The following is a 21,581-nucleotide window of genomic DNA, read 5'->3' on the forward strand; positions in this document are numbered from 1 at the left end:
AAGAGCGAGGACACCCACAGGTGAAGTGGGAGGGCTGACCTCCTGGCCAGTAGTGGGAGTGGAGGGGACCCACACTGTCTACTGGCAACAGTGGCAGGCGGGAGTGGTGTGGAGGAATGACGCATGTGGGCTCCGTAACCCTTCCCTGCTCTGCTCTCTGTCAGAGGGAACCACATCTCTCAAGCCCCCCTACCTCTGGTTTCCAGGTAGGTTTGGCCATTGCAAGGCACCTGAGAAGGACAGGAGATCAGGAGAGTGGTGGGTGTTCATACCTGCTTTCTGCTCACTGCGACACTTCTGCCAGCAGTCGCATCCCCACTCAGCCTCCCGCTCCCACCTGTGAGCGCCCTCTCTCTGTGACACCCTGCTGTGCAGCCCCACCCCTGGAATCCCACCCTCCTCCTGCTGTCCTCCCCCAAGAGGTAGGCGTGGCCTGGGGGTCCCCTCCGCCTCTCTGATACTCAACTCACACCAGGCCTGCAGACCTGGGTGAGCTCCCAGGTCTCTACCAGCTTTGTGGGTTTTTTTTTTCTTTTTTTTCAATCTTTCAATTTCATTAAAAAGTTTATGATCAAAACCCAACAAACAAAAGATGCCTCGTGATCTGATCTCCCCCCGATTGTGCGATATCCTGGTGTATCCTCTTAGCTTCTGCATCTGTGACATGGGGGGACCAGCCTTGGTTCTGGGTGGGATGGTTGTGAAGGTGTGATGGGTTATGTGGGCAGACACGAAGGGAGGGCGCCCCGTGGAAAGGCTGAGGGAGGGGGGTCTTGGGGGCAGCAGAGGCTGTTCTTGATGAGCTCAGGGAAGAAAGAGAGCCTGGCCAGAGGGGAGGACAAAGTGCAAGGGCCGGAGACTGGCAATCTCTTCTGAAATATACACATACATACACATTCACATGGACACACACTCTGATACTCACACACACACACACACGCACACTCACTCGCCCACACATTCACACATGCGTGCTGCCATCATCAGGGACCTGTGTCAGAGGGAGCTGAGACACCGAGTGATCGGGCATGTACACCCCCAGCTCCACTACTTAAAGGTGGGGACAGACCCTGTGACTGTGAGTCGCCATAACTGTGACACTCTCTCCTTTGTGCTGCGCTGGGCACAGAGCAGCCACCAGCCCCAAGAACAGCTCCAGGCTGGGTCTACGCTGGACACAGGAGCAGGCAGCCGGTGGACCGTGAAGGGGTGCTGAGGATGGAGGAACGTTGGGAGGCTGGGCACAGTTAATATCCTGAGCTCCCCATGCCCTTGACTTCTCTGTGGGCTTGAGAAGGGCCACCCCACATCAGGATGAACTCTCCTTCGGGGACCAGAGCCCCACTGGACCCGGCCCAGGAATCCAACGGCATAGCCACCCCAGCTTCCCGCAGCAGGTGGGACAGCTCCTGGAGCAGCACCTCCAGCCTGGACCACCCTCCGCCCGTCAGCCCCACGGTAAGCCTGGGGCGAGCGTGTACACGCAGAGCCTCCCTCCCGCTCCCTGGTGCTCTTCCTAGGGGCACACGGGGGCTTTGACAACGTTCCACAGCTCTGCTGTGGGACCTTGGGCATGTTACTGAACTTCTCTGAGCCTGTCCTATGTGAAGAGATCAATAGAGGGGAGTGTGGCAAGTTTTCCTCCCTTGTGGAGAGCCTCCAAGGGACAAAAAGGCCAGCCCTGTGGGACAAAGGGCTGGAATGGCACATCCATTTCTTTCTGAGCGTAGTAGGATGCCCCCCAGAGCCTTCCAGAGAGGAAGGCCTGCCCTGGGCCTCTGGGTTTGTCCCAGCCCAGAGCGAGGTATTTGGTGCCTGCTGTCGCTTCCATCATCCTAGCCAGGGCCCAGGGCCATACCCCAGCAACCCCACCGTTAACTGGGGAGGGACGAGGGCACCCTCAAGACCATGGGATGCTGGCCTAGGTTCTGGACAGGATGGGAAGGCTCCAGTAGCTACAGGAGCCAGGGCAGGACAGAAATTAAACCACTCCCTTCCCTGGCAAGGAGCTGGGGTGGGAGGAGTCTTTAAAGCCTTTTGTACTGGACTCATAGGAGCAGGACCTCCCTACAGTGACCTAGGAGGCCTGAATTTTCTTTTTAAAAGACTATTCTTTTTCTCACTCTCACACCAGGTGTCAAAGTCAGCCCTACCCAGTTATATAGTGGGAGAGTACAACCTCCTTCTCTGAGGCTGGGAAGGATGTGGGACTCCTGAGAAGAGGGGCTCCACCCCACTCTACCTCCCCAGAGTGAAAGGGGACTGGAATACCATTGCTGACTGTCTCGGGCACTTGGGATGGGGCCCATACAGAGGAGAGGAACGCACCCAGGAGATGGCTCTGCCTCCTCCCCAAGGAAAGATAAAGTCATTCCAGCCATGTCCCTGCTTGCCAAACATGTGTCTGTCTGTCCTACCAGCCTCCAAAGGTGATCTGAGCACACTTCTAGAAGACTTTTGCATCTGGGCCATGGTATAGGAACTTGGGCTCCACTTTAGGAGACCTGTGTTTCCATTCCAGCTCAGCCACTTGCTAGCTGTGTGGACAAACGGCTTTGCCGCTCTGAGCCTGCCCGCCTGCAGCGTTTTTTACCTGCCCCATTGGGAATCCTAACTCTTCTTCTCAGGACTATTTGAAGGTGATGGAGTCATGGGATGCCCTTGTTTCTCTGTCTCTTCGCAGGCAACCAGGGCTCAGGCTGCTGCCTGGGTCCCCTTTCCCACGGTCGATGTTCCGGACTCCACCCACTACGCCCTGGGCACGATGATCCTGCTGGTGGGGCTCACAGGGATGCTGGGAAATCTGACGGTCATCTATACCTTCTGCAGGTGCCTGGTTGGCAGGATGGGGGCCTGGGCACTGAGGGCAGCCAGCCATGCAGACACAGGGCAGAACACAGGGTGGAAATTCTGGTGCCAGCTCTGCCAGGGCACTGTTGAGTCTGGGTGGGGAGGCCAGGGCCAATGGTCTCAGGCTCAGGCCTCCATCTTCAAACCCAGGAAAGGGGCCCAAATGTAATCCAGGGCAGCTTGAATGGCACGTTTAATTGGGCCCCAGGCACACCGTCTGTGTAGGGTGTGTGTCCCTATGACACACACGTCTCTGCCTATTCTGCCCTGCTCTCGGCTCACCTCCAACACCTGTCCCAGTGGGCACCTTCCCTCTGCCTCAAAGAGCAGCCCTGGTACCAGGATCCTGAGTCCTCAAGCCCTTCAGCAACCAGCCATGGCCGCCACCCTTGGCTTCCTTCCCTACCTGCCCCACTCACCGCCTGAATGGCTGAGACGGGCACGTGGAGAAGTAAACTCCTGGCTCTACCACCTATTAGCTGAAACGACTTGAGCAGGTTACTTATCTTCTTTGAGTCCACTTTTCTTGTCTGCAAAATGAAGTTGCAATTTGCTTCATGGAGTCAATGTGATGATTAAGTAGGTTTTTATATGTGCAGTGCCCAGCAAATGAGTGAATCCTGGCTGTGTCACTTACTGAGTCTTATGACCGCAAGCCACTTCACAGGTGGGAGCTCAGGGTTCTTATCTGCAACATGAAATGGGGTGAGGGGGTAGATGTGAAGACGGATGATTATGGGAGATGAGGTTTGTGAAAGTACCTGGCCTGTGGGCACCATCGTCAACTCCTCTCCCCTTTGCCAGCCCCGAAGGTGAGGACTGCAGGAACACTGGAGAAGGGGAACAGGAGAGACATGAGTTGCTGCCTTGAAGGGTTTCACTTCTTAGCCCACAATGCCAGGCTCCAGAGCTGTTCGGCTGGTACTTGCTGGGCAGCGGGATGGGCCTGTGGGCCAGCAGCTCATGCCTGTGTGCAAGCATACACGTGTGTGCACGTGTGTTTGAGGGAAGCTCCCCAGCAGAAGCGCCTCCTGACAGTTTCTGACCCCTCACAGGAGCAGAGGGCTCAGGACTCCTGCCAACATGTTCATCATCAACCTCGCAGTCAGCGACTTCCTCATGTCCTTCACCCAGGCCCCCGTCTTCTTCGCCAGCAGCGTCTATAAGCAGTGGCTCTTTGGAGAGACAGGTAGACACTTGGGACTCCCTTTCGCTGGAGGGAGGAGGAGGGTTGGGACAGGGGATGTCCACGGTGGAGGGTGGCCCAGATGCGAAGGCGATGTGCTCTTCCTGGGCAAAGAGTGGGTAGTCACCCTCAGTCTCATGAGTTAGCAAGAGGTTTCCGTGAGCCTCTGTCAGATGCATGTAGGTGGCGTGGAGAGGAACTAGGCCTGCTTTCCTTGAGAGGCGAGCGTATGAGCTGAGTACACGCAATCCACAGACCCTCCTTCCCCTGGGGTATCTGATGGGCTCCCTGCCAAGGACTGAGGTCAGGCAGCTGTGCCCACAGGCTGTGAATTCTATGCCTTCTGTGGGGCTGTCTTTGGCATCACCTCCATGATTACCCTGACGGCCATCGCCCTGGACCGCTACCTGGTGATCACACGCCCACTGGCCACCGTCGGGATGGTGTCCAAGAGGCGGGCGGCGCTTGTCCTGCTGGGCGTCTGGCTCTATGCCCTGGCTTGGAGTCTGCCGCCCTTCTTTGGCTGGAGTAAGTGGGCTCAGGGAATCAGGGGAAGGGAAGATAGGCTGGGAGGGGTACGTTCAAGGGGCAGGTAGGTGGACTTGGGTTGACCAGCTGGCAGGAGGGGCCGAGGGACTGCTTAAGTCTCAGAGCAAATGGACATTCAGGGGGCATGGCTAGCAGCAGGGGGAACTGAGGCTGTACCGTCAACAATCAGAGGATAACCTGGGCTCCCATCCCCAGATACAGAGGGGAAGACCACGTGGTTCCTGGCTGGCGGGAAGTGTCAGGTGCATCTGATGCTGAGTTTGCAATGAGTCAGACAGGCAGGAGTTGGGGTGTGAGGCCTCAGCAGGTAGGAGGGTCAGCAGCAAGGCACCCGCCCTTCTGAGGCAGGACCAGGAAGCTGGCTGAAGTCCTGGGGGAGTCTATGGTGAGGTCTCTCTTCCAAACTGGCAAGATTGGGCAGCAGTGAACTTTGCCAGCTGTCTCCTGCTAGAACCAGCTTGGAAAGCTGCCCTCCACGTGCCCCGGCTTCCTCACTCCACTGGGCAGGGCTGGGGCCGGGGCCAGTGTCTGAGAAGCTCAGACCCCACATCCAAAGCCCCTGCTGGATGAGGAGCCTAAGTCAGCGCTGCCCTGCAGGCTGAGCACCCGCCCCTGGTTCCCAGGTGCCTATGTGCCCGAGGGGCTGCTGACCTCTTGCTCCTGGGACTACGTGAGCTTCACGCCATCGGTCCGCGCCTACACCATGCTGCTCTTCTGCTTTGTGTTCTTCCTCCCCCTGCTCGTCATCATCTACTGCTACATCTTCATCTTCAAGGCCATCCGGGAGACGGGCCAGTAAGAGCTGGGCGTGAAGGAGGGGCTCCATGGGATGGGGGCTGTGCCCCTTGGCCAGGGCTGCCCGTGACTCACATCTGTACCCACACCCCAGGGCACTCCCAGCCCCAGATGGGCAAAGACCAGCTCACTACATGTGCTTATGGGATGGGGTGCCGAAAGGCCAGTACAACCTGGGTGCTTAGAAGAGTCTCAGGAGACACGGTCTTCTGAAGCGTGGGCCTTCAGCCTTGGTCAGCGGGCATGGGGGAAAGAGAAGACACGACAGGTAGAAGTGCAGGGAGGCAGCTTAGGCTGGATATATTGGGGAACTTTCTGGGAGTCAGGGCTGCCTGCACTGGAAGGCATGGCCGGGTCCAAGAAGGCTCCCTGACAGCAGCCATGACTCTGGCACTCACTGCAACCCGAGTGGGCTCAGACCCAGACTCTGCATGCTTCCTAGAGCTCTCCAGACTTTCGGGGCCAGAGAGGGTGGTGGTGAGTGCCCCTGGCAACGGCAGCGTCTGCAGAACGAGTGGAAAATGGCCAAGATCGAGCTGTTGGTCATCCTTCTCTTCGTGCTCTCCTGGGCCCCCTACTCCACTGTAGCCCTGATGGGCTTTGCTGGGTGAGGGGCCGGGGCAGGGGCTGGAAGGGTGGGAGAAGGGTAAGGGGACCCTGGGGCAGCCTCTCCCTCCCCAGCCCAAGCCCAAGCCAGCCGTCCTCACACCCTAGGTCCAGCCTCACAGGCTTATTCTCCCCCTGCTATGAGATGCCCCACGGGAGCCAGGCCTGTCTCATTCCTGGAGGCACTAGGAGACATGCTGGGGGAGTTCTGGGCCACACTGGGTTTGGTTTGAGGGCCTGCAACGGCTGCCAGGTCCTGCAAGATCCCTTGGGAATATGCAACTTTGCCTGAGGTTCTGGTTTCCTCTTCACCCAGACTGTGGGCACACAGCCAGGGTGCTACTCATCTCCCGCCCTCTAGTCCTTTGTGGCTAGAGTCTGCGGACTTTGCTACCTGCAGCAGCGTGGAGCCAGGCCAGACTTCAGGAGCACTTTGAGACAGTGAGAACTATGAGTCCTTGCAGGTGCTTGGGTATGAGACCTTCTCCTTGTGCAGGAACGGCCTGGTCCCCTCTGGGGCCCTCCTGTGCCATTACTCTCAAGGAGCCAGGGTCGCAGCAGGCATCAGGGTTCGGCGGGGCATGGGGAGAGCTGGGCAGAGGTCCAGAGTCTTTGGGGGTGGGGAGGGTTTACTGCCAGCAGCACAGGCTCCAAGGGACAGTGGGACCTGGCGAAACCCCTAGCCTGGCACATCTTCTCAGCACCCCTCCGTCCAGTGCTCCCTGGGTTCCCACTCCCCTCAGATCAGGATTCTCCCTGGCATTGCAGTCCCTCCCCCGGGGATGACTTGGTCATGCTGGTTTGGACCAGGCTGGGCTGTGCCCTGGCAGGGCTTTTTTGGCCTATGGAGAAGGTTCCTGAGAGGGCTGGTGGGTTGTGGAGTCCCCAGGGAGGGCCAGCTGGCAGAGGGACCACAGCTTCTCTGTCCTAGGTACGCACATGTCCTGACGCCCTACATGAACTCGGTGCCAGCTGTCATCGCCAAGGCCTCTGCCATCTACAACCCCATCATTTATGCCATCACCCACCCCAAGTACAGGTGTGGCCCTCTGCCAGAACCCAGCCCCAGATACCCAGTCCCACCCTCATGGGCATAGAGGGCCTGGGCCTATAAATGGGGGCAGAGGCCAGCCATCTTTCCTGTCCCTTGTGTACATGCATTGGGTGGGGAACTAACAGCTGAGAGCAGCCAGTGACACTGGATGGGATCTGGAGCGGGTGTGACCCTCTCTGCTGTCCCAGCTTCCTAGGAGGCTCAGCTTGGAGGGACATCAGAGTTCCCTGGGCAGTGTCCAATACTAACTGGGATTTTCAGAGCTGAGGCCAAAAGGCAGCCAGGATGGCCGATCAGCAGTGCTGCTTGCTACAAAGAGAGGCCCCCAGACAGAGGCAGCCTGGAGAGATCACAGCAGGGAGAGCTCCACTGCACTTTGGGGGCCCCGGCAGAGGCCTGGGGCTTGTTCTGGCCCACAGTGCTCTCTGCTGACAGAATCCCAGCACAGCTGACCTCTTCCACGAGGGGGCCTTCAGTGCTTCCTTTTGCCTGGTGGTGTCAGTAACTCAGCACCCCGCTGAGGCCAGCTGTAGGCCTTAGCCCATCCAGCTCAGAGGCGGCTCAGGAGGGCTTTTGGTCCCCATTTGCAGAAATGTGGCTTAGGTCAGCCACTCGAGAACTGAAAGCAAGCATCTGGCTGAACCTGCCACCCTAAGGCTCTCCCTCCCTGCCCACGGACCCAGTGTCTGTCTGCCCATCCTCATAACCCCAATGTCTTTACATCCCCAATTCCCCAGAGGCTCTTTGTCCACTCCCATTAGCCCAGTATCAGTCTATCCATCCACCCCCATCTCCTCAAGTCTGTCTGTCCAGCCCCCTAACCTGCTGTCCTTGCAGAATGGCCATCGCCCAGCACCTGCCCTGCCTCGGGGTGCTGCTGGGCGTGTCAGGCCAGCGCACTGGCCTGTACACCAGCTACCGCTTCACCCACCGCTCCACACTGAGCAGCCAGGCCTCAGACCTCAGCTGGATCACTGGACGGAGGCGCCAGGTGTCCCTGGGCTCTGAGAGTGAGGTGGTAAGGAGGCTGGGCTCTCACTGACTGGCACCTCGCCATCCTTTCCTCTGGGCGGGGCTGCCTCTGAGACTCAGGGACCCTCAGGAACCTGGGACGCTGGCAGGAAGAGCCCCTCACCCCCCCCACACGGCCTTCCCACACACCATCGTCCCTGCCAGACAGGGGCACTGGGGTCAGAGAGGCAACATGTTGGCCCAAGGTCACCCAGCAGCAGGGCCAGGACGAAACATGGGTCTTCCAACTCCAGGCCACCTCTTTTCCATGCTGGCGCTATCCCAGGGCCTTAGAGCCTCAGACTGAAAAGACTAGCATTTCTGACCCTAGATGGGCCTCTAGAGAGACAGGCAGGAGCTAGCTCAGGACCCTTCATCCTCAGCATTAAGCGCCCTCCTCCTGGAGCTCACGGGATACAGTGGAAGGAGCACTGGCTCTGGAGTCGGGGGACCTATGTTCAAGCCTGAGTTCAAGTCCTTACTGTGTGAGTTTGTGCAGGTCACTCACCCTCTCTGAGCCTCTTTGTCCTCCTCTGAAAGGGAAAATCATCATGTCCACATCTAAGACTAGATGGGGTGCCCATGGATGCTGCCCCCACCACTGTGGTCAGCCATGGGAGCTACCAGTCTTCCAGCCCCTACTTGGGGCCTGGAGCTCTGATGCCCCCTGATGTCACCAGGAGAGTTCCCTATAACCCGAGCCCCTGTCCCCAGCTCCTCCATCATTGTGCCTACAGGGCCCACTCTGGGCCTCACCAAGTGCTTCCACTTACCTCCTCCCACTGCCCCCATCCCTGAGGGTCTCAGTGGAGGGGCTGAGGGAGGAGCTGCCAGAGGACCCATCCCTGAACTAATGTAGTAAACATCAAGGAGTGAATCTTATCCATTAAGAGGCCCTAGATCCTCATGAAGACATACCCATCCTACATGCTTAAGAAAGCACACCAGCACACACACCCCCACACACACATCCCAGCACATGCACGCACAGTTTGCAAGGGTTTGGTGACCAGCAACCCTGTAAACAGTATTGTGGGCTTCACCCCAGTGAATAAGTGTAGAGAGGATGGAGAAAGGCCTGGTCAGGGAGGGGGCAGAAGCAGGGATGCAGAATGTCCCCCTCACCTCACAGGGACTCTCCCACTCCCCCAGGGCTGGACAGACACGGAGGTAACAGCTGCTTGGGGGACTGCCCAGCAAATGAGCGGATGGTCCCCCTGCAGTCAGGGCCTGGAGGATGTGGAAGCCAAGGCCCCTCCCAAGTCCCAGGGACAGAAAGCAGAGGCTTCCGGAAAGGTAACTGGGCCCGGCACCTGCCAATCTATAAAAGGGCGGGGATAAGGAGCAAGTAGCCCAGGGAGCGGCCAGGAAAGGGGAGCAGGCCCAATGCCCTCTGGGAATCACCCGCTCCCTGCACCTCCCAGCTTTCCCTTGCTCACCTGGGGGTCCTGGGTGTCTCCATGACTCCAAGGTGTTCTAAGCAGGCCTGAGTGTGACTGTGCCTGAGAGTGTCTGTGTGTGTTTGTGTGACCTTGACTGTGCACGTTCATAGCAGGTGGTGGTGGCTCTACCGTACTACGATGAATGTACGTCATGTATGTAAATGTGTGTGACCATGTGCCTGGCACACCCATTCTGTCCCTGTGGCACCCTGGGGCATGGGATTGAGTGTGCCCTAATGTGTCTGCTCTAAGCTGTGCATGTGACCAAGTGTGGGTGGCACGTACCTCTCTGTGTTTGGAAACTGGGTGTACCTGGGGGCGTGGGGCTGCAATCGGTGTATGTGCTCACTGCGAATGCCCTGAGATTAGGGTATCGCCCAGAATACTTGTGGCTATTAAAAGAAGGCCAGCTGTCAGCCCAAGTGCCTATGGAACGGAATGTTGATGGTGATTAGAGAAGGCCGTATTCTGGAACGCTGGAAACACCGTGCGCACAGGTCCTGAGGCTGCCCTGCCCCTCTGCTGACAGCTCCCCACCCTGCCCCTCCACTCACACCCACACCACACCCCCAGCTCCTGCCTTCCTTCCCCCAGGCTGCTCCCCTGCCTGTCCCAGAGAGGGGGAGCCCTGGGCTGCTCCCTGCAGTTGTGGGGCCCCTGCCTCTTCCAGCGTTCCCACCCCAGGGAGCACCACTCCCCAGGTGCCCCAGCCCTGAGCCCGGGAACTGTTCATGACCACAGAGGCCAGGGCAGAGGCCGGCAGCGTCCCCCAGGCTGGCCGGGCAATGATGAAAGGCACTGTGCCTCTCCTGGAGAGAATACCGGGCTGGGGTGGGGCGCCGGGCAGAGAGGCACAGCACATCAGCCGTCACCTAACGCGTGTGATAAGCACTGCCAACGAGGTATCAGCACACAGGGTGCTGAGAGCAGAGGCAAGTCCCCAAGGGCTCCCAGGAAAGGTGGAGGTAAAGCAGGGATTGCCAGGCAGGATGGGGCCGAGGAGCGGGGATTGGGCGGTTCAGGCTGAGGAAACAGCCTGTACAAACATAGCAGGGTGTCCCGGGACAGAATGTCTCTCTGTGACCCCAGGGGCAGCCAAGGGGCTCTGGGAGCTGGTGGTGGGGATGGAGGAGGGAAGGGGGCAGGAGGTGATAGGAGCCATGGGGAGGCCCACTAGGTGCTGTCATGAGGGGTCTCCAGTCACGAGCCTGGGGGACAGGGAGCCCTTGGAGGGCTTCGCGGGGCACTGAGGGGCTTGGTCAACTTAGCAGATTAGCCGGGCCTCCCCGCAGTGGCTGCGGAAGGACAGGTTGAGTGGAATGGGCCGGCAGAGAGAAGATGGGAGGAAGTCGGTAGGACAGGCAAGGAATGAGGCATTTAAGACCACAGGGAGAAAGGAGACGCCGGAGCATGTGGAAGAGGACTGCAGGGAAGGGGGGAATCGGATGGTGGGGGTGAGGAGAGCTCAGTCCCGACCCCAGGAGTCCGAGAGCCTGGGGACATCCCAGAGGGATGACATCGCCTGGAGAAGGCCCAGCCCCCAGCCAGGACGAAACCTGGCCACACAACGCCCCTCTGTTATGCGGTGCCCCTAAACACAGAGGGTCCCTGGGAGACTACTCCCAGTGGGATACTCCTTGAGCTAAACAAATGTCTGCTGTTTGCTTTCAGACCAAAGGGCTGCTCCCCAGCCTGGACCCCAGGATGTAGGGTGCCCATCAGTTTGTCTTTCTGGGACATGCCCATGTCTCCTGGGACATGTCCAACCCCTTCACCCCCACCTCACACACACACAGACCCAGGATTACCCTGTGGGCCTGCGGGCTTTGGAAGTGGCCCTGTCACCCAAGCTGTGCTGGATTCGCGGCCCTGTACTGCAAAACTCCTGCTCTGCAAAGTGGTCTGCACCCACTTCTCAGCTCAAGAGCCTGTGCGCCAGGCTCAGCCTGAAGAGTGGGCACCTAGGCCCTCTCGCGGCCCGGAACACAGACCTTCCCTCGCTGGAACCCGTTACTCACCTCTGGCTTTCCCCCCAGAGTGCTATTTCCACCGTGGACCACCCTCTTCTGCACATGTGCATTCTCGGGCACGCTCTCCTGTGTGTACATATTTGCATGCGCACCAAGTGCACGAGTGCGCTCACTGCACCTGTGGATTGTTTCAAATCAGTGTCTGATTCACCCCAGCGTGTGTGGCTCTGGCAGGATGTAGAAAAATAAAAAGCGGAGAAGGTCTCCGACAAGCACAGTCTCTACCTATTGGTGCCACCGTGGGAGAGAGACCCAAGGCCTGGCCTCTGATGCCGACAGCAGCCTCTCTTCCTCCTCTCCCTCTGTCCCCCACCTCGTGACTTTCACTCCTACAACCCCATCTCAAACTGCAGGGAGCAGAGTGGAGGAGGGGCAAAGACCAGCCTTGCCCCCATCCCTACTCTCCGATGAGCTGCTGTTACTGGGAAGCAGCTCACGCCCGGCTTGTGAGTACCAGCTGCTCTCTGGCTGGCTTTGGATCTCCCAGGGGAGGCAGATGGAGGGAGGCTGGCCTTCCCCTTTAAGAGCATCCTTCTTGCTACCCCTCCCTTTCGCCGGAGGCAGCATCAGGCATCAGGCGGGGGCTTGAGTCCAGAGAAAGAGCCTGCAGCTCCAGGTACGGCCTAGCCCAGGGTTCCCCATCCCTGTGCAGGATCAGCTCCTTCCTTTCCCCACACTGGTCATGCACTGCTGCTGGATCCTCACCAGCCTGGCAGGACAAACACCCTCCTCCCCTGGAGCGGAGATAAAGCTGGAGTCAGGGATGGATGGGGTGGGGCCTGGGGGAGGGGCAGGGGATGGGATGGGGGAGGTCAGGGTGCTGGCCATGAGCTGCTGGCCTCCTGGGCCAGACCTAGGCAGGCAGGACAGCTGGACTGCATGACACAGGGCAGAGGAGGTGGTGAAGTGGGGGAAAGAACATGGATCCCTCCCTGGCTTTTCCACTCGATATTTCTGTGACCTTGGGCAAGTTACCAAACGCCCCTGTGAAGTGGGGACTCCTTCTTGTCATGCGTGTTGTATGTGCTAGGCCCAGAGTTTGAGGTGGGGTGTTGGCAGCTGGGAAATTTCTCACACCCAGGCCAGTACTGAGTCCTCAGGGCCCAGCTCAGGCCAGAGCCCTCCAGGAGGGCAGAGAACAGAGGGCCCAGTTGCCTTCCCTGAGCCTCAGTTTCCTGAGCAGTGTGGGCCTTGATCTACCCCCAGACCACACAGAGCCTGAGGTCTCCTCTGAGAAAGGGCTTCTGGAGGTATCTTGGCTCAAAGACCACAGTGGCAGGAGTCCCGAGGGGCCTAGGCCCCCATCCAGAACATACTGTCTCTGGGTTATGGACTGACCACAACACACACATTTTCCCCTCCCGGCCCCTTCTGGCCCCTTGTCCCAGCAGCTGAGCAAATGGCCTCTCCTCCTCTCCTCCCTGCCCCCCGCCATTCCGGTGCAAAGGGCACGGGGGCCTGGCATGCAACGCTGGCAGCTGGAGCTTTCCATGCTGCTGTCAAGTTTTCAGAGCACAAATGAGACAGGAGAGCCAGGAATAACTGCTGGGCCCCAGAGGGTCTGGAGGGTGGGGGCCTGCCCCAGACCTGCTTTCAGACCCTGCACTGAGGGTGCAAGCAGGGGGCCCCCACTGCCAGCTTTTGGTATCAGGAGGTGCCTGCCACCACCGGCAGCCCGTTATCTGGCACGAGTCCCCATAGGAATGAGCTCAGACTCCAGTATGGCTTGGGTCTACTACCTGTGTGACCTTGGGGAAGTTACTTAACCTCTCTGAGCGGGACAAGTGGCAGCCTCTCAGGATCTGAGGAGATGATGGTGTGGAGGGTCCAGAGCTGAGCTTGGCCATGCCCAGAGCTGCTGCTATTATGATGATTGTTTTTATGGTTGGACAACTCTGGGCCCTGATGTTGTCCCTTATCTTGGGCCACCATGAGGATAAGAGGCAACTTCAGGGTCCTCACCAGAGAACACAGGGCAGCAAAGACCCAAGTCACAAAGTCCCTGGCAAAGGGAGCTCAGCCACGGTCTTCTGGGCAAGGGGGTGGGTACAGCCAGGCAGAGAGGGCAGCTGGGCAGTCTGGGCTCTCCAGAGGGTGGAGGGAGCAAGGAGAGGAGAGCAGGGGGGCAGAGCATTATCACTACCCTGGCCAGGCCCCTCTTCTGCCCCCTGGGGGGTGCTGGGTGCCGGACACCCCTCCCCAGGGGCTATATTAGCCTTGTGAGTCACAGTGGACCCGCTGGGAGGCCGAGGGCGGGCGGGCACAGTGTAGGGTTACAGTCCATTTATGGGAGCAGCAGAGGGCAGATATCAGTGTCGATGGCATTCGTTCCCAGCTATTCTTAGGAGCCTCTCAGGAGCTGCACACAGCCCGGCCAGGCAGAAAGGGACGGAGCAGGCAAGGCCGGGGGGTCGGGGGCAGGGGCCGAGGTACGGGCTGGGGAGGCAGGGTGCGTGAGGGTCCTCTCACTCTACTCTTCTCCCTTCATCCGCAGAGGCCGCCGCTGTCAGCACCAGCATGTCTTACAGCGTGACCCTGACCGGGCCTGGGCCCTGGGGCTTCCGTCTGCAGGGGGGCAAGGACTTCAACATGCCACTCACCATATCCCGGGTGAGTGTGCACGGCCCACAGCCTAGAACCCACAGGGGCGGGGCATGCTCAAAGGAGGGTGTGTGCGTCCATCCCTCCATCTGTCTGTCCTCCCTGAGGCTCTTGGAAAGCAGAGCACGCTTTCCTGGTCTGGGGGTGGGACTGGACCCAACTGGATACTGCCGGCCACAGGCCCCTGGTCTTGGCCACAGCTGTTGCCCACCCTCGCTGACTGGCCTATTATGAGTATGAAACATGGGCAAGCGGCTGGTGTTTTGAGCAGAGAAAGAAATGCCAAGTTTGCAGGCCAGGCAGGCAGGTGGACAGAAAGTACAGGGCCTTCCTAAGCCTTTCTCCGGGAGGGTGGGCTCAGGGTACCCCCCAAGCCTGGAAGAGGGCAGCTGCTTTGGGGAAAGAGCACTCCTAGCATGGAGAGGTCAGGTGACAGGCGGGCAGACGGTTAGATGTACAGACTGCTGACCTCGGCTGCCCTGCTATCAGGGCTCGGAGCTGGGCTGGGCTGGTAACCGGTCTCCTGCATCCACTCCATCCCAGACCTGAGATAACAGTCGCCTTCTACCCCCGCCTTCCCGGGGCTGCTGTGGGACCTCACACTGGCTGGCTTCGCGGAGCTGGGCCTTCCTCGCTTGCTGGAGGTCCTAGCCATTCACCTACAGCTGCTCTGCCTGCCCGTCTCAAGTCTGGTTCGCCATGCTCACCTGGGGAAATGGCCTGTGTGTTCTGCAGTGTCTGTGATCAGGGAATGGCACTGCCTGAGGGGAAGGTCACAGATCTTTGGAGATTGTCTGAGTAACTCTATTGCCCAGCTGGAGACACTGAAGTACAGAGAAGCAAGAAGCTAGATCTGCTTGAGAGGAAGCGGTGTGTGAGAAGGGACTTTGTTTTAAACACTGCTGTGTCCCTGGCACCTAGACCAGTACCTAGGACGTAGTAGGTGCTCAGGCAACACTTATCAAGCAAAGGGAAGTCCAGCAGAGGGGCGCTGAAGGCCCCAAGGCTCAGGGTGGACTGTGAAAGGTGCCAGGGCAATCACAGCCCCTGCCTGGTGGGGCATGCTGAGACTGAGCCCCAGCAGTGCTGGCGTGGGCACAAGGGGGCAGGCTGAGGCCCCAGGCTGTCACTGGAGGGTGATGGATGGGCAGGGGTGTCTGGGTCACTGCTCACCTGAAGACAGGGAGACAGTTTCTTCTCCAGGGCATGGAGACTTGCCTTGGGCCTGAGGGTGGGACGGGGAGGGTGGTGGGGAGGCACTGAAGTGGCAGCCAGGGAAGGCCTGAAAGGTGCTTGGCAGAGGGGGCAGGGAGCCAATGTCCCCACTGGAGGCACAGTCCTGGCTATGCAACCAAATGTGGACACTTGGGGGGACCCTAAGATGGAAAGCTCCACTCAGGGGTGTTATGGGAGCCTCACGACAGCCTCACAACTCCGCTGGGGTGCTGGCCTGGCTCTAGTCCAGGGAGAAGGCCTTGGCCGCCATCCTGCGGGAGGTCTGGCTTATTCCAACCTGAGTCTCCAGACCCACTGCCCTGGAGACCCCAGGGTCCCATATTAGAAGGGCACCCAGAGACTTACACACTCAGTCTGATGATATGGTGACACAGGGGCATTTGAGCCCCAGCAGACACACCCCCTCTGCCCCCAGGACCCTGCACAGCTCCCCACACCCCTGGTTACAGGTCTCCTCCCTGTACAAGGCAGGACCCTCCACCGTCACTCTCATGGGTCCACCAGCTTCCCACGCCTGGGGCTGAGCCTAGATCTCCCCCAGCCCCACTATCCTCAAGGCCTCCACCTGGTGGAAATTAGCCTCCTGGCTCAGTGGCACCCAGGATAGCCGATGACCTCATCCGGGGCCTATGCGCCACCTGGCCCCAGCCAGCCCAGAGCTTAAATTGCAGCACAGAGGCCTTAAGCTAGACAGACAGCAGGAAGAATGTCCTCACTGTAGGCAGGGGGTGTATTGGGATGTACTAGAGCCAACGACTGGGGGGACTTTTAAAAATAGAACCCGCAGCTCAGGCAGGGCATCAGGGGATGGGTCTCTCAGTTCCCTTCAGAGGCGTGCCCCCAAATCACTGAGGCCATGGAACCAGCTGGACTGGGTGCTGGGGCCTTCCCAGGGCTTGGAGCTTCTTGATAAGTCCTCTGGTGTGCTGCTGATGCCCTGGGCTCGGGCGTCCCAGGCTCAGCGTTGCTGGCCAGGCAGGCCTCGGGGCACTAGCCCTGCCCTCCCAACAGGGCTGTGGTATTTCCTGCTGGGGCGCTCCAGGTCCTTCTGCACCAGGAACTTCTCCCCTAAGGGGATGCAAGGCCAGAGCTGTCTGGAAGAATCCTATTTCCACTGCAGCCCTGATCTGCTTCCCACAGAGGGCCAGTAGATGTCCTGGCCTGGGTCTTTGCGACAGGGCAGTAGTGACGTATTGTGGTGGGGGGACTCGCAAAGGCGGGGCCGGCTCGTTCTCAGCAGGGGCCGGCACCCCTGGGCACACGCACTGTAACCCTGAGGCAGGTGGTCAGGCAGGCAGGTCTGGGATTGGCATCTCACTTCAGAGCCGGGCAAACTGAGGCTCCAACTTGCTCATGCGCTCCTGTGACCTTGGTAACCCCATGCCTGCTTCCTCACCCTCTGGCTAGGGGCTAGTAGAAAAGCACTGCGTGGGGCCGTCCCCTGTGTGCTGCAGCTCCTCCTGTAAGAAGGCTGGCCACGTGCAGCCTGGGTGGTAGCCCCTGTACCCACCCCACCCTGCCCACCAGCCCCACAGAATCAACCTTGGGGCAGTAACAGCCCCTCAAGTCCTCCCTTCGGTGGGTCTCAGCCTGAGGCCCCACAGAGAAATGAGTTCAGGAGGGAGACTCGGAGGGTGGAGGGGAAATGCCTTTATTTATCTTGGACAGGTGTGGCTGGGCCTGCAACATGAGCTGCCCTCCCACCCCCACCCTCCCCCAATCCCAGCCAGTCCTCCAGGAAGTGGGGAAGGGGTGGGAGCAGCCAAGAGGGAACAGTTCCAAAGGCCCAGCCCCCACCCCTGTCCGGGCAGCTAGGCCTGAGGCCAGGGCCACGGTCTGGGGCCTTGCCTCTTGGCGCACGAGTTGCAGCCCTTGATTTTATGGCAGCGACGTATGCTTTTGTTTGGCTCTGGTACTCACAGCTGTGTCACCTTAGAAAAGTCAGTTCACCTGCTCAGCCTCAGTTTTCTCATCTGTAAAATGGGGATGGTACGTCGGTAAAAGTACACGTGAGAGTTCTTTCTAATGTGCACTTATGAAAATACATCTATTTTTCCACATGGGCTGCTTGTGAGGATGGGGGAGTGGTGGAACTGAGCCTGGGCCCGGGGGGTCCTGCCTTTCTGCTCCAAGGCCTCCACTCCTTACGGCCTTACCCACAGGTCCAGCAGGCTCACCTCTGCCCCTTTGCTGTTCTCGGTTCCAGTATTTGTCAGACTCTCCTGGCTATGGTGGCGACACAGAGGACAGAGGGTCCCCGAGAGGGGAAGGGGGACAGGCTGAGATCTTTCTGGGGCAGCTGCACTGGTGATTCCTGGAATTTTGAGGCCATGGTGCTGTTTCTTGGGCAGCGCCTAGCAGTGCTGACAGCAAGTGCTGTTTATAGCCATGCTGAAGGTCAGGCAAGCCTCTGGAGGGCTGCTGCGGGGCTGGCTCCCGAATGAACGAATGGGGAAGATAACCAGACAGTGGCCCACCGCTGGGGAATACATCCTTAGAGGTTCCCAGGCCAAGCCCTCTCCCAGCATGCTTCTTCTCCCTGGCGCACAGAGCTGTTCCTGACCCCGGGAGGTCCCTGAAGTGAGTGGGCGTGAGGCTGGCTGGGTCCTGGGGAGAGGGCCTTCTGAGGTCCTGGGCCGGGACATAGGACAAGAGCAACTTCACTGGCAGGCCCCCGGGGGGCTCCTCGGGCTGAAGGCGTTGTGAGACGGCAGCAAGTGCGAGGAGGGCAGGGCTTCCTGGGTGATGTCTGCTGGGCCTGCTGGGGCAGCTGTCCTGCCTGGGAGATATCTCCCCAGTTCCCTGAATCTCCCTCTTGTCCAGGGGCTAGCCATGATTGAAAGGCCCCCACCCAGGGCCCTTCCATTCCCAAACACAGCTTCTCCACCCCTTTGAAGCCAGGATCCACCTCTTCCCAGGAACCATTCTAAGTGGCATGAAGCAGACTTTGCCATCCAGGACCTAGAACTGGGGGACAAGAGGAGAAGAAAGAGACTCAGAAGGCCAGGGAAGGGTGTGGTCAGCTAGAGAGGGGGCCAGTGACCCCTGGCTTTGGCACAGGGAAGTCATTGGTATGTGTGGAGTGGTGGGGGCCAAAGTCAGATGGCTGATGTGAGAGGGATGGGAGACTGTAGAGGCCAGACCTGCTGGTCACTTCTTGGAAATGCCTGGTGGTGAAGAAAGGGAGAGAAACATGGCAGGAGCCAGCTGGAGCAGCTAAGGCTTTTTTTTCCAAGATAACTTTTTGAGAACAGTTTTAGGTTCACTGCAACGTTGAGAGGAAGATAAAGGGATTTCTCATAACCCCTCTGCCCCCATGCATGCACAGCCTCCCGCATTACCAACGTCCCCCTCCAGAGTGTACATTTGTTATAACTGATGAAACTACACTGGCGCACCATTACTACCCAGAGCCCATAGCTTACATTAGCGTTCACGCTTGGTGTGTACGTTCTATGGTTTTGAACCAATGTATTATGACGTGCATCCACCATTATAGTATCACAGAGAGTATTTTCACCGCCCTAAAAGTCCTCTGTGTAAGGAGAGGCTTTTTGAGCACAGATAAGACTCTGGCTTTCTTATCAGCCAGGGTGGGGTTGGAGAGAGGGGCCATGGGAAGACAGAAGCTTCCAGTGAGAGGGCAAGGGACGGAGCAAGGCCTCAGGGGAGGCCAGATGGGAAGGGAACAGAGCATGGCATGACAGTAATTTAATCACACAATGTAAAATGCACTTAGGGCTCCCTGGAAATCCCCTGGGATGTCAGCCTGGGAAGGTCAGGAGGAGATGCTGGAAGCTGCACAGTCCACAGCACCCACTGCCTGCCCTTGGCTCCCATCCCTTGCCGCACCTACACTGGCAGGTCTAGAGGGAAAGGAAGTCAGGGACCTGTCTGCCTTTAAGCACTAGGAGTGATGGCCGGGACCTTCTGCGGAGCCCAGTGGCCCCCTCTGCTGCCAGGGAGCCTGGGAAATGGGAGCCAAGGGCATGGGTGTGCCTGAGCCCCAGCCAGTGCCTTGCTTCCCTGGGACCCTGGACAGAACTTCTCTCCCCTCCAGCTGATGCTCAAGCCCCTCTAGGGACAGGACGCTGGCTCAGGACTGATCGGTCAGGGCTGGCCCTTCGCACACCACCCTCTGCCAGCCCCCAACCTTGTGTCCTCTGGAGGCAGGGGCTGCAGCCTCCCAGACTCCAACCCCTGGCACCTCCCAGGGGAAGGGGTCAGGGACAGCACTGGCACCTCCTCGGTTGGGAGCTTCCTTGAAATTGTCTCAGCTCTGCACTGTCTTTGTATAATGCCCTATTTAAGGATGAAATCCTCTCCAGAATCCCGGGAGAAAGGCATCATGGCTGTCTTTACGCAGAGGTCCTGGAGGCTGGCACTGCAACCTCAGGTCTGGCTCAGACTACAGTCCATGGTCTTTGCTCTACTGCTTCCCCCCAAGGCACCCGAAGGTCACGGGGGCCACAGCTGCTCCCTGGCACCGGCTATCCCTGTGCCCCCTCTGGGGTGCCCTAAACCATGGCCCAGCAAGGAGGGTGGGCTAGGTGGCAATCTTGGCCCCCAAACACCTAGAGCCTGCCTTAGGGGCTTCCGAGACAGGACCTCAGTCCTGGAGCTCTGCCCATGGCTGGGTTCCCTGTGGAGAGGTGGCTGGTGACTAGAAAAGGTGAAAAGTGAAATGGGAATGAAACAATCATTACAAAGAATTTTTCAAATGCTACAGAGGGGCTAGAAAGACTTTAAAGAAAAGAAAAAGAAATCCTCCAAGGATTTAGGAGCTTTGGGTCTTTTCTGGGACAAGGAAAGCAGAGGGAGGGGGCTAGGGAGTCAGACAAGAGGTACATGGGTACCTCACACCTGGACCGCACTCTTCACAAGCCCTGGGCTCTGGGCAAGTGTTCAAGGGTGGCCACACCCTTCTGCCACGCAGGCTGCTCCCGCAGAGCGAGGAGGGATCTGACGGCCCTTGGCCAGAGCTGAGGGGCAACTTCCTCAGAGTCCCTGCCTCCTTCTCTAGGGAGACCTGGGCAGAACTAGCAGAGCACCTCTCTACAAGAGGATTATAGCATCCTCCACCCCACCAGCCCGAGGGGTCTTGAACCCTGCTCAGGGCAGCCAAAGGTCAGGCCAGCTGAGCCCTGACGAGCACACACAGGTGCAAGGAGAGGCGCCAGGGGCAGGCTGGAGCCAGCCTGGTGGCAAATTCCTCAGGGGGTTTGGCTGTTGACCAAGCCTGGGGGAGCCTGGGCTCTTCCCTGGGCAAAGGATCAGCTCAGTCTATACCTGAGGGTGAAGGGGAGCCGGCCAGGGCCAGGCAAGGGGAAGGTGGGAGCCCTGTGGGAAGGTATGATGTTAGCTAACCCATGCCTGAGGGAGAAATAAGTCCTCGAGGCAGCCTGGAAGGGAGGGCATTCCAGATGGCCCCGTGGTTTGCCCTAGCTGGTCTGGCCCCAGCCTCTCTTGGATGTCATTCTGGTGTCCTTGTTCACACTTAACCCATGATCTCCTGGACACAGCTCTGGTCACCTCTGCAGGCATGAGGCCCTCCACTCTGTCTGGGGTCTGTGGCTGTCCTGCCTGGGAGGTCCCTGCTGCAGGCTGATGGCCCCCTTCTCTGCGGATGCTTAGAAGCATCTGGGGGAGCCCTGGGTCAGGGAGCCCTGGCATGGGGGTGTCCTGCTGTGGGGAAGCCCTGTGGGCAGTCCACTAAGACAGCAGAGGCATGGCGCAATTCACCCTGAATGGGAGCATCCTGGCGTCTGCACTTTCTCTGAAATGCTTCAAACATAATATGGACTGATGGATGGAGAGAGGGATGGACACTTGACCAGCAGGTTGAGTGAAATGCTACAGTAGAACCTCGGTGGTGGGTATTCGGGTGCTCCCCGTAGAATTAGTTCTGCCTTACTGTGTTTGAAGGTGTCTATACTAAAATACCCGGAAGAGCAGAGGCCTGAACATGAAGCTAGAAGGTGTAGGGAAAGGTGATTTTCTTGCAGGACAGGCCTGGCTGGGCAACTCAGTTTGCCCTCAGGAGTCCCCTCTCAGCCTAGAAAATGTTTTGCTTTTCTTTGTTGTTGTTTTTTACCCTTTGCTTAACCGCTTAAATCAAAGGAAACAACACACTCCTGTCACTAGTAGAGGCTCTGTACGGCCATTGATTTGGGGATAAAGGCGACGTGTGTTTTGAGATGGCCCGAGCGCTTCCACGATGC

At 58.7% G+C, this 21,581-nt stretch overlaps 2 protein-coding genes across 4 annotated transcripts in view; both read left to right on the plus strand.

Annotated features, from left to right (window-relative positions):
* Window positions 1–1,078: 1,078 nt before the first annotated feature.
* Window positions 1,079–11,203, plus strand: OPN4 (opsin 4). 2 transcript variants are annotated; one of them, XM_004273008.1, is made up of 11 exons: window positions 1,315–1,458; window positions 2,684–2,829; window positions 3,394–3,429; window positions 3,906–4,039; window positions 4,361–4,564; window positions 5,209–5,380; window positions 5,823–5,987; window positions 6,918–7,025; window positions 7,878–8,058; window positions 9,204–9,347; window positions 11,165–11,203. In XM_004273008.1, the coding sequence occupies exons 1-11, from the start codon at window positions 1,315–1,317 to the stop codon at window positions 11,201–11,203; spliced, it is 1,473 nt and encodes a 490-aa protein (XP_004273056.1). The 2 variants fall into 2 exon arrangements, with proteins under 2 accessions (XP_004273057.1, XP_004273056.1); XM_004273009.2 differs by lacking the exon at window positions 3,394–3,429 and having other exon boundaries at window positions 1,079–1,458.
* A 2,579-nt stretch (window positions 11,204–13,782) lies between these two features.
* LDB3 (LIM domain binding 3) overlaps window positions 13,783–21,581 on the plus strand; it is a 58,401-nt gene continuing 50,602 nt past the window's right edge. For both annotated transcript variants that reach the window (XM_033433939.2, XM_004273007.4), the window contains exons 1-2: window positions 13,783–13,920; window positions 14,018–14,133. In XM_033433939.2, coding sequence (XP_033289830.1) covers window positions 14,041–14,133 — 93 coding nt within the window. In that variant the 5' untranslated portion in view covers window positions 13,783–13,920; window positions 14,018–14,040. The remainder of the gene's footprint in view (window positions 13,921–14,017; window positions 14,134–21,581) is intronic.

Source organism: Orcinus orca, chromosome 14 (genome assembly GCF_937001465.1).
Source record: "Orcinus orca chromosome 14, mOrcOrc1.1, whole genome shotgun sequence".
Taxonomy (NCBI): Eukaryota; Metazoa; Chordata; class Mammalia; order Artiodactyla; family Delphinidae; genus Orcinus; species Orcinus orca.